This window comes from Phocoena sinus, chromosome 4 (genome assembly GCF_008692025.1).
Source record: "Phocoena sinus isolate mPhoSin1 chromosome 4, mPhoSin1.pri, whole genome shotgun sequence".
In the NCBI taxonomy this organism is placed as follows: domain Eukaryota; kingdom Metazoa; phylum Chordata; class Mammalia; order Artiodactyla; family Phocoenidae; genus Phocoena; species Phocoena sinus.
In genome coordinates, this window is record NC_045766.1 from 97,994,553 (window position 1) to 98,006,720 (window position 12,168).

The following is a 12,168-nucleotide window of genomic DNA, read 5'->3' on the forward strand; positions in this document are numbered from 1 at the left end:
TTTTTTTAATAAAAAAAATTGTATTTACTTAGAAGCATCCAGAATGTCAACAAAACAGCTGCAACTTTTCTTTTTTTGCAATTACAGAGTGGTATTCAGTTAACAGAACAACAATTATTTCGTATAAGCTGCATCAGAGACAACTGAAGATGAAAAAATTACCATCCCCATATATTACTAATTTGTGCTGTGCACCAACAAGAACCTGCTTTAAATTTCCATGCCAATTTACAACCCCCATACTGTACCAGGCAAGGTTAGTGGCTATTGAAAATACCACCAGGACAGGGCTATCTAGGGATACATTCGGTAGTGTGTTAACTACGCAAAAAAAGACACTGTACAGTTTAAAAACAAATCTTACACAGCCTTACATTTCAATTTTTTTCTTTAAAAGGAGTGAGTTGTGTACAGGGGGGTTAAATGCTTTATAAACAAGAAAGAAAACTGCGCTAGGACCAACTTATTCATCATTATCATCTTCTTCCTCTTCCTCTTCCTCCTCCTCCTCCTCCTCTTCATCTTCCTACTCTTCCTTCTTTTTCTTGCTTCTTTCAGTCTTGACGACTCCCTTTTTTGCTGCATCAGGCTTCCCTTTAGCTCGGTATGCAACAATATCCTTTTCGTGCTTTTCCTTCAGTTTAGCAGCCTTCTTCTCATAAGGCTGCTTGTCATCTGCAGCAGTGTTATTCCACATCTCTCCCAGTTTCTTTGCAACATCACCAATGGATAGGCCAGGATGTTCTCCTTTGATTTTTGGATGATACTCAGAACAAAGCAAGAAAAAGGCCGAAGGAGGCCTCTTGGGTGCATTGGGATCCTTGAACTTCTTTTTTGTTTCCCCTTTAGGAGGGATATAAGTTTTCATTTCTCTTTCATAACGGGCCTTGTCCGCCTTTGCCATGTCTTCAAACTTTCCTTTCTCTTTAGCAGACATGGTCTTCCACCTCTCTGAGCACTTCTTAGAAAACTCTGAGAAGTTGACGGAAGCATCTGGGTGCTTCTTCTTGTGCTCCTCCCGGCAAGTTTGCACAAAGAATGCATATGATGACATTTTGCCTCTCGGCTTCTTAGGATCTCCTTTGCCCATGCTTAATTATTTTTCCTCCACGAGGCACAGAGTCGCCCAGTGCCTGTCCGGCTCTCACTTGCCCTGGCGCTGCCTCTATGGAGCTCAATGTACTGCAATCAGTGGGTGTTCTTAAGAGTAAATTAGTGAGAGAAGTATACAGAACATGTAGATTGAAAGACAAGTCACTAAAAGTATACAAAATTAAGCATGTAGAAAACATTAAAAAGGTGAATGAAGATATGTAGGATTATCTAAGGTCTAATGTACATATAATAGGAGTCACAAGAGGAAAAAGAGAAAATATGGGAAATCAGTATTTAAATTTTCTAAAACTGATGAACGATGTCAACTGAAAGATTTAGAAAAGTCTGGGAATCGCAAGTTGAAGATAAGCAAAACTATACCTAAGTATATTATAAAATCTGAAAATCAAGTACAAAGAGAAAAAACCTAAAATCAGTGCCTTAAAAAAATTACTGAGAATGACATCTAACTTCTCAACAGAAATTATGGAAACTAGAAGACAATAAAATGACATCTTTAAAATATTGAAAGAAGATAACTGCCAACTTATCATTTTATACCAAAAAATTATCCTTCAAAAGTGAAGATGATAGTTTTAGTCAAATAAAAAGTGAGGGAATTTGTCACCAGCAAGTCCACGTTTGTAAAACTAAATTGACTTTTTTCAGGTAGAAACATAATTCCAGATTCAGCATGGAAATATAGGAGGAAATTATGAACTCCAGAGGTGTAAAATATGTGGGCAAATAAAAGTGACTACTGACTTATATATAAAACAAGAATTGTAATGTCATATATATGTCATATATATATATAAATAGACATGTATATAATATATATCTCAACTGAATTACAATGGAAATATGTCAAAAATTGTATTGCTGCAGTTAATGGCATGCTTAGAGAGAAACTGCAGCAATAAAATTTTTGATATATTTCCAGTATAATTCAGTTCAGAATGGTTTCTAATTTCTAGCTTAATTCCACTGTGGTCAGAATATATTCTCTATATAGTTGACCCTTGAACAACATGGGTTTGAACTGTGTGAGTCCACTTATATGTGGATTGTTTTCAATAAGTACATATTGCAGTACTACATGATCTGTGGTTGGTTGAATCTGTAGATGTAGAACTCCAGATATAGAAAAATTACTCTAAAGTTATACATGGATGTTTGACTGTGTGGGTTGGCACCCCTAGCTTGCACGTTGTTTGAGGGTCAACTGCATATTGGAAAAGAAGACTAAAAATCAATTTATTTAAACTTACAACTCAAGAAGCAAGAGAACAAAAAGCAAATAAAAGCTAAGAATTACATAAGGACAGAAATAATAAAGAGCAGAAATAAAATTAAAAATGAAAAATCAACAAAGTTAAGGGTTGGTATTTTGATAAAATTCATAAAATTGATAAACATCACAAGATTAATAAAGAAAAAAGAAGACACAAATTTTCAGAAATGAAAATGTACAGATCATAATACATCAAATGAGATGATATTATGAACACTTTCTCCAATAAATTTGATAATTTGGATGATATGAGTTAATAATTCAAAAACCCAATAACATTAAATTTTTCATAAGATGAAATAGAAAATTTTAAAAATCAGATATGTATTTTAAAACTTTGATTCTTCATTAGAACATTCTCATAATCAAATTCCTAGGCAAAGATAGATTCACTGGTGAATTCTTCCAAACATTTGAGAAAGACATAACAACGCTGTATAAATTCTTCCAGAGAACAGAAAAAGAGGGAACAGTTTCTTTTCTAATGCTTTTTAAGAGGAACATTTAAGAGTTCTTTAACTGAGAAAGACATAATAATAAAGAAAAATTATAAATCAAAAATTTTCATTAACACTGATGCAAAATTAAGAAAATGTTAACAAAGTCAACCCAGCAATACATAAAAAGGATGTTATATTTGCCACCAAGAAGAGTTTATTTCAGATATTCAAGGGTGGTTTAATATCACATCAACAGACTACAGAAAAACAACAAGAATTTACAAGAAGATTTAGCAATGCCCCTAAATACAAGGTTAGTATGCATAATTTTATAAATATTTCTATGTACCAGAAGAAAATGGAAAATTAAAACATTACCATTTATAACATAAAAAACCATATAACTAGCAACTAATGTAATAAATTGAGCACACTTCTACAATCAAATTACAAAAGATTACTGAGAGAAATTACAGAGAATCTAAACAAATGGAGAGCTATTCCATGTTCACAGATGGAAAACTCAATATTGTTAAGATATTAATTCTGCTCAAACGATTCTACAGATTGCGTAATCTTAATTAAAAACAACATTTTTTTGTTCAGTGAAAATTGGAAATGCAAGGGCCAAAGATACCCAAAGCATTCTTGGAGAAGAACTTAGTTGAAGGACTTACCTTGCCAGATATTAAAATTTGTTATGAAATTATAGTAACTAAGATAGTTTGGCTTTGGTAAATGGACAGAAAACTGATGACTGGAATAGAATAGAGGGTCCAGAATTATACTCACTATACTCCTGTATAATAACATGATTAAAAAAAAGTATGAAAAAAGTGCAGCAAAGAAAAATAGTCTCTTCAGCAAATGATGCTGTGGGTCAATTGGGTATCCATATGAAAAAATAATTAAATTCAGATGGATTATACATCTAAATGTAAAAGGAAAATAATAATGCTTTTCGAGGAAAAGTCAGGCGATGATCTTGAAGCAGGCAAAGACTTTTAAACAGGACACATAAAGAACTATTTCTAACACATTTTATCCTTATTTTTAATGATAATTCAGTTTATATCAAAATTAAGAGCTCTGTAAGAGCCTCAAAGTACTCGTATCCAGAATAAAAAAGAACTCTTACAAATCAATCAGAAAAAGGAAGGTAAACCAATAGAAAGATAAACAAAGCTTAAGCAGAATCTTTAAAATAGAAGATATTCAAATAGACAATAAACTTAGAAAAAGTATCAACCTCATTAGTTGTCAGGGAGGTGCAAACTAGAAGCCACCGTATGACAGTACTACACATCTATTAGAATGTTTAAGGTAGAAGGATGGAGAATACTGAGTGCTGGTGAGGATGTGAAGGAGCAGGCATCGCTGCTGTGAGGCACTGCTGGTGGGGGTCCAAATTTATATTGATACACGTGCGTTGGAAAACAGCTTGACGATACATTATACCCCACCTACATATATAACCAACAGAAACGTGTACATAGCTTCATCAAAAGCCATGAACTAGATGATCTTAGTAACCCTAAGTAGTAGTTCATAGTAGTAAAGAACTGAAAACTCTTTGAGGGCCTGCAAGAGTACAATGGACTAATAAATTGTGGTATCATCACAAAACGGAATACAGCATAGTACCATGCTACTGACAAGTCTTCACCTGTGAACTCCCTTCGTAAATATGTGTAGTTGCTTCCAGAGTGTGTCTAATACTGTCAGAACATGCGTTTCAGGAAGAAATGGGAGGTCCAGTCTGTGTAACTCCATGGAAGGCTTGGTACACCTCTCTGGTGAGGGGTTTGGCCTGTGAGAGGTGGTGTTCCCATCATTTGCCAGTTCTGCCTTTGTTATTCCCATGTGGTTCACCAGTATCTGAGCAGAGTTTGGCTTCATGTCAGCTGGGGACATAGGTGGTGCATCCCTTTAGTCACAAAGGCCCAAAAGTGATCAGTCAGTCCCTCCAGCCACTTGAATGGTGTTTACTCAGTGATTTTATTCAATGAGATAGAATTAAAGTATGTTTAGATCCTGAAACTTTTTTTTTTTTTGGATGGGGAGATAGGGCTGAAAAACATACTCCATCAGATGGAGAAAGCAATCTGGTGTGAGGATTCTTGCATTAAAAATCTGTCTCTGAGGCTGAAACTGCTATTTTGGTATGCTTTACTGTGACATCTAACAGGCAGCAAGGAAAAAAAAAGAAAAAAAGAAAAAGAAAAAAATAAGGGAGGGTTGTTTGTCTTCTGTGACAATGATTTAGATCCCAAACCTTGATCGTTAACTTCATCTGCAGTCAAACGAAATTTTGTAGTGTCTTTTTAAGGGCCAGGCAATTTTACCACCAAATAAAATATTTGTCTTTTATCCACATTACCATACTACTGACAAGTCCTTGCCTCAGAAGTCATCATTTAGCAATGTGTAGTTGTTTCCAGAGTGTGTCTAATACTGTTGGAACAGGCGTTTCAGAAAGAAACGAGAGGCCCAGTCTGGGTGACTCTGAGGGGGGTTCAATACACCTCTCTGGTGTGGGTTTGGCTTGCGAGAGGTGATGTTCCTGTCATTTGTCAATTCAGCCTTCGTTATTCCCATGTGGTTCACTGGTATCTGAACAGAGTTTGGCCTCATGTCACCTGGGGACATGGGTGGTGCATCCCTTTAGTCACAGAACGCCCAAAACTCATCAGTCCCTTCAGTCACTTTAATGATGTTTGACACTAAAAAATACTCCATTTTTAAGAACATTAATCATACTGACTCTTTTTAACAGTATTTTTCACAGCCCCTGGCCTAGAATGGAAATGTCACTACCGGGCATCAGCAATCACAGACTTGGCTATTTTAACAAAGTTGGGAGAAAACAGTGCTGGTGGCCAAGTGAGTTGTCCGAGTTATTAAGAGTTGTAGCAAGTCGTGATACAGTCAGGGTTAGGTTCCTGTTACTTACCACTGTTTCTGGCACCACGGCTTGTTGTGGCTGCACAGGGGGCCTCTGGGACTCGGGAATCTGAGACTATAATGGGAGAGGGGAAGTCCAGGTCCTCCCAGAAAGGAGATGTCTCAGAGTAACCTCATGCGGCCTGCACGTGCCTGGCCCCTGTGCCAGTTTGCACTCAGCTGGAGTACCAGTTAATCCTTCCCAGGTCTGTATGGAGTTCTTGGCTTCCAACAGGGAATGCACAATCAGGACATTGGGGCTATTTATCATGGTTTCAGGGCAGGTTCAGCTGTCTTCACTTCACATTTATTATATAACTCCCACAGAAGAAAGCAGAAGAAAGTGTCTCCAAATGGAGATGCGGTGGGCAGGGAACACAGAGGAGGAGAATCAGTACTATTTCCAGGTAGAATATTATTGGCTGAGAATCATAGGAGGTCAAAGAATTTTAGAGATGGAAAGATCACAAATATAAAGTCACCTAAATCTTTTAGCTTATATTTGTAGAAACAAAGACTCAAATAAGTTAGGTGACTTATCTAAGTTCATAGCGATAGTTAGCTATGTCAGGATTAAGGTTTTTTTCCAAAGGTTGAGTTTTCTGTTTTTCTCTCATTCTCTACCTACTTGTAATTACAAAAAACACCTACCTTTGGATTTCAGCTAAGAAAATTATATTATTCTCAAAATCCCTATAATATAGGGATTACTAAAATTATGTAATATTAAGTAACTTTTTTTTTCATGCTTATTTGTTAGGTCCAGGGATTGTTTCCTTTTGGCTATAGCAAATCCATCATTATTGAGTTTCTGCACCTTAAAAATTAAGGAATTTTCTTCTCCTTCCCTCTGTTTGCCTGGCAGCATCCTCAATCAAAAACAAACACGCTGTTAATCGGTGAGAAAAAAGGAGAGAGAAAAATCTTCAAAAATTGTGTTTAGCCCCATCTGGCCTTAGAAAAACATGGGAATTGGTGATCAAGTAAATTCAGCAGGATGGCTGCCTTTCAAGGGAAACAATATCTGGATGTTTCTATGTCTAGACCACAGAGGAAAAATGCTTCCTTGGTAATTAACCCATTGAAAGCAGAACAGGCCCACGTGGCTCTGAGAAACAAATATAGAGAAGAGTTAGAAAGATGCAGTCACTGAAGATTCAGCCTACACTTGGCATAGTTGGTGGTACGCTTATAAAAGCTTGCTCACCAGTTTGTATTTGAGAGTTTTCAATCCAGAATCTAGGTAGTGTGAAGAATGAATAGGGGATGGTAAGAAGTTATTTCTTTTCTTAACCAGCCAATGGTATTTTTCATTTTACTGTCCCCATTTCACTCCCCGTTTGCATGCCACTGCTAAGAGTCTTGTAGAAACCTCCTTCCTCCTGGAGTAAGAAGCAAGGACCCTGTAGTTCAAGCCTTATGGACATTTTCACTGAGAATTAAAAGATGAGAAGGTTACTTAGATAAGTGGTTTGTCTGGGTGCTGGAGAGGAAATTTATGTGAATCCTGGTAGAATTATGGATCACAGTTCAATTAGATAATCTCAGTCTTTGAGTTCTGCATCATTTGTAAAAGCTGGATGTGAGTTGATGTATCAATACATCATTACCCACATAGATAATTTATATTAAAAAATATTTTGGAGGCGAAGGCCAGATTGCAATCAAATATTTTGAACTTATGTACACGTTACACATTAACATTCATAGAAAAGGAAAGGGTTCCTTTTACATTCAAGTTTCCTAAGTATAATTTTCATATCCCTTCCATAAGCATTTATTAAATGCTGATGCATACTCACAGAGATGTTTAAAATCACGGGGATCCAAAGAGATAAACACACAGTGTTTACTCCTGAAATGTAGTCTGTATTTAGAAACAAAATACATACAAAAACCAAATGTACACCTTATCATTAATATATAAATGACATAACAGTGCTGAGAAATACACAGTAGAAGCATGGCTAGAATGTGTTGAAGATAGTTGGAAAAGGATTTTTATAAACTTCAGTTAATTGACAAAAGAATGGTATAAGGAGTGTTGAAAGAAAAAAAGATCACTCAAACTAATCTCCTAGTTTCATTCCCTTGCAAGCCTTTTCTATATTCAGGCATAATTTTAGAAATCTCCAGTGGAGCACAAGTCCATCCCTGCTGTAGCTTTGCCTTCCTTTCCAGTCTCTTCCACACCTTGTGCCTTCTTTCCTGCCTCCCTCTTGTGAAAGCCCCCCGCCCCGCCCCTTTCTCTACCATGTAGCTCTTCATCGTGGGACCTTCAGCTTTTGCCTAGGATCCTCTTTTTCACCACCATATTCCATCTCCCCTCCCTTCACCTCTTTGAAGCTTTGGCACTGCATCTTCCAAGAATTCTTCCTGAAACTTTTCCTCCTCCTCCTCCTCTCCTGTTTCTTTGTCTTTTCCTAATCTGACTTGCTCCCTCCTCCCACAGTTTGTATTAAGTGAACCTCTTTGGTAAACCTATAAAAATCCTTGACAATTTTAATCTGTGTATTGGCCATATTAGATTTTAATGATCGATTTCTGTGTCTGTCTTTCCAGCTATGATGTGAGCACTTTGAAAGGAGGAATCATATCTTATTAATGTTATATTCTTTAGTGTCTGTGTCAATAGAAAGAGTTCCATAAAGTTTGTTGAATGAACCAACAAAAGAACCTCATATATAGTACTGAATTAAAAAATACACAGACTCTGCCCTCAGGGATTTTATAACCTAGTAGAGAAGATAGACAACACACAAACATGACTACAAGTCTGCTAATGCAGTGAAGCAATAATGGAGCAGATTGCTTTAGTTGAGAGATTATAAATGTTAGGTTGGAATGGAATCCACTGTGGTTGGTTCTAGAAGAAAGGGAATTTATTGACATATAAAACATGGCTCACAGAGTCTTTGGGAAACTTAGGGAGCCAGGAACAATATCCAGTCACACTAAACGGGGCTGCTCCAGCAAGAGCAGCTAGCCACCATCACTTGGCTCCCAAAATACAGCTTTAACAACCCCCCACTTCCTCAGTGATGCTCAGGATGGGCTCTCAGGATATCCACAATTACTGCCCTGAAGAGCTCGGCACTTCTGTCACCTGCTTTCAGAAAGGCAAGTTGTAGTGAGACCAGTTCCTCATGTTGGTCCCTTCCCAGTGGAAGGCTAACTCTGGTGCAAGTGACTGGCAGATTCTGGGTCACAGATCTGCATTCCAGCTGCCATTACAGCTGGGAGGTTGAATTTTGATATCTGCCTTGAAGAGGCAGGACTTATAATATAGGGATCTCCTACATTATGAGAATTTCCATTAATATAAAAAAAGAGTCAAGAGATGCTAAATAGCAACAAATATATCTATTGTCACTGCAGGTCAATAAAGAGCTATCTGAGAAGGTAGCATGAAGGTTACCTGAAGGATGACAAAGAACTCACCAGGCAAAATAACCAGAGGTTAGAAGAAAATGTAAAATGTTTTATTTATGGCAGGGAAATTCTCATCAGCTTCCAGAAACTGAAAGAATTCTGTATGGCTGAAGAGTGATGAGTAATGGAGAGGGGGGCCTGTGATGAGATTAGAGAGGGGACCAATGAGTAAAAGCATAGTGGTAAGATGTGAAAGAGTTTGTATTCTAAGTTCTATAGGAAGCCCTTAATGGTTTGAAGCCAGGGGTATGAGATGATCCAATGTATACTTCACAAAGTTTAGACTGACTTGTATGTGGAGATTAGGTTGAAAAGGGGCAAGAGAGGGAACGGGAAGAGTCTAGCAAGGAGTCTAGGGATTCTCCAGGTGAGAGATGAATGTGGCTTAGACTGAGGTGGTGGCAGTGGTTAAAAGACAAGTGGGGAGAATTTGAGATATAACTTGGAGGTTAAAATGTTTGCACTTAATGCTAATCCATATTGTGCATGGCTGGTAATAAAGAAGATATTAGGAAGGACTCCTAGGTTTCTAATTTAAGAACTGCTGGATGGATTCCTGAAAAGGGGAAGACTGGAGAAGGATCATATTTGGAGGAGGAGGGTGTTGGTTGAGTTTTAAGAGTTTGATTTGGAACATTGTAGTGGATACTGAGATTGACCACCCAGATCCCCCTTTAATGAAGAACTTGTTGCTTCAGCTGTGAGAGTGCTGACAGAAGACGACCTTCACCTGTCAGTCCCTTTAGGTATCCTTTCAGAAAGCCACATCACACAGAGTCACACTGCTTCTGGGGATGTGGGAGTGTGCACATCAATGACTGATAAAAGGCTGGCCATCTTGATCCAAAAGGGGACAATCTTTAAGGTGCCTCTAGATCCACAGCTCCTCATGGGCTTAGCCAACACTGTTGTTGGCCCTGCTTCTCCCTTTTTTCATGCCTGCTTTCTACAAGTATTGATTCCAGAAACTTCCGGTAAGCATCCTGCATTCTAAACACTGTTTTAGACTCTGATAATAATGATCCCATCACTGGTGTTAGGTAGATCACAGAGGTCCCTGGCACAACCATCTAGGTGTTGAAAGTTTTACTGCTGGTGCATCGAGATGGCATAGCAGTATAAGGGAATCCATTAGTTAGTTCCATATAACAGACATTTGAAAAACATGTGGGAAATGGAAACTAAAATAACATAAAAATTGGGTGGCTATTGCTAAGCTCAATTGATGCAGATAACAAAAAAAAGAGCATTTTAGAGGGCTTCCTTGGAGTCATACAAAGGTCTAACCTCTTGTGAGAGGAGAGTGGAGAAAACAGAACCTAGCTGAGGGTTTAATTGGCTGAACCCCAAAGAAGGGAAGATTAAACTCCCAATCAAGGCAGTTCTGCTCTGCAGTCAGTGCTCTGGTGAGGAAATAATAGGATCTTGATTCATTGTATGGGAACATCTGGATTTATAACATGGGAATATAAATTTGTTACTTATGGGCATATAAATAACATTTAAAATCATGGGAGTAAATATTCTCACCCTAGTGAGAGAGGGTAGATATAGAAAAAATGAGCTCAGGACTGACCTCCAGTCTTAAAGTCCAACTGCAAAAGTTCAATATTGAAAGGATCTTACAAAGGAGATTGAAACAAGTACTAAGAGATCAAAGGAAAACTGGGGAATGTGTATCATGGAAACCAAGAGAAGAGAGAGTTCCAAAAATATATGAAAAGAAAGGAAGTATATGTAATGTTGCTAAAAGGTGAATGAATTTCAAATACACTGCAGTAAGTGAAAGAAATCAAAAGGTTATATACTGTTTGATTTCATTATGACGTTCTTACAAAGACAAAACTACAGGAATAGAAAAATTAGTGTACTACGGGTTGAACATGAGGGTGAGTTTACTACAAAGTAGTACAGAGGATTCTGGAGAATGATAGAATTATTCTATATATTAACAGTTGTTTGTGTATGTGTTTCTTAAGACTTGCAGAACTCTGCTACAACTGTACATATTGTGTATATCAGTAATTTGACCTTTTTTAGTGCTGTATTGAAGTCTATTGTGTGGACCCTACTTGACAAATTATGGGTTGTTTCAAATTGTTGGTGATTATAAATAAAATTATTTGTGTATACTTTTCAGTGTGAACATAAGGAGGTTACTTTGTCATATGGTAATTATACATTTAACTTTATAATAAACTCCTGAACTGTTTTTCATCCTGAACTACTTTGCAATCCCACCAACAAGATATGAGATTTCCAGGTGCCTTAAATCATTATCATCACAGGTTGAAAATTTATTTTAGTTGTTGTAAGAAATGTTTAATGACATCTCATTGTAGTTTGCATTTCCAAAATGACTGTGGGCATAGTTTCATGTGCTTATTTGCCATAAGTTTGCCTTACTTGGTTATGTCTGTTTTGCCCATTTTTTATTGGATTGTTCATTTTCTTAATATTGAGTTTTGAGAGTTATTTACATAATCTAGATCTAAGTCCTTTATCAAAAATGTGATTTGCAATATTTTCTCCCATTAGCTGTTTCATTCTCTTTACTGTGTCCTTTGAGGAGAAGTTGTAATTTTGATAATATTTACCCAGTGTATAAAATTCCTTGTAGATAGTATTTGTCTTTTGCATTCTAAAGATGTCACTCCATTGTTTCCAGCTTTCATAGATTTTAGTGAGAAATCTGCTGTAATTTTGGTTAAAGTTATTCTGTATATCTTTTTCTCTACTTCCTTCAGGGTTTTCTCTGTATTTGGTTTTCAGCCAAAATCATTCTGTGTAAATTTCTTTTTAAAAAGCCTATTTGGTGTTTTTGAGCTTCTTGGAATTATAGTTTGGGAACTGTCAATAATTTTGGAAAATTTTCGGCATAAGCTCTTTAAATATTTCTGTTCTGTCTTCTCTTTCTGACATTTCTTTTTAAAAAAATTTTATTGAAGTATAGTTGATTTACAA

At 36.8% G+C, this 12,168-nt stretch overlaps 1 protein-coding gene across 1 annotated transcript; it reads right to left on the reverse strand.

Moving 5' to 3' along the window:
* Window positions 1–307: 307 nt before the first annotated feature.
* LOC116753094 (high mobility group protein B1-like) lies at window positions 308–1,167 on the reverse strand. The gene has a single exon (XM_032630598.1). It carries the CDS (start codon window positions 1,088–1,090, stop codon window positions 527–529), a length of 564 nt encoding a protein of 187 aa, XP_032486489.1. The 5' UTR covers window positions 1,091–1,167; the 3' UTR covers window positions 308–526.
* Between the last annotated feature and the right edge of the window lie 11,001 nt (window positions 1,168–12,168).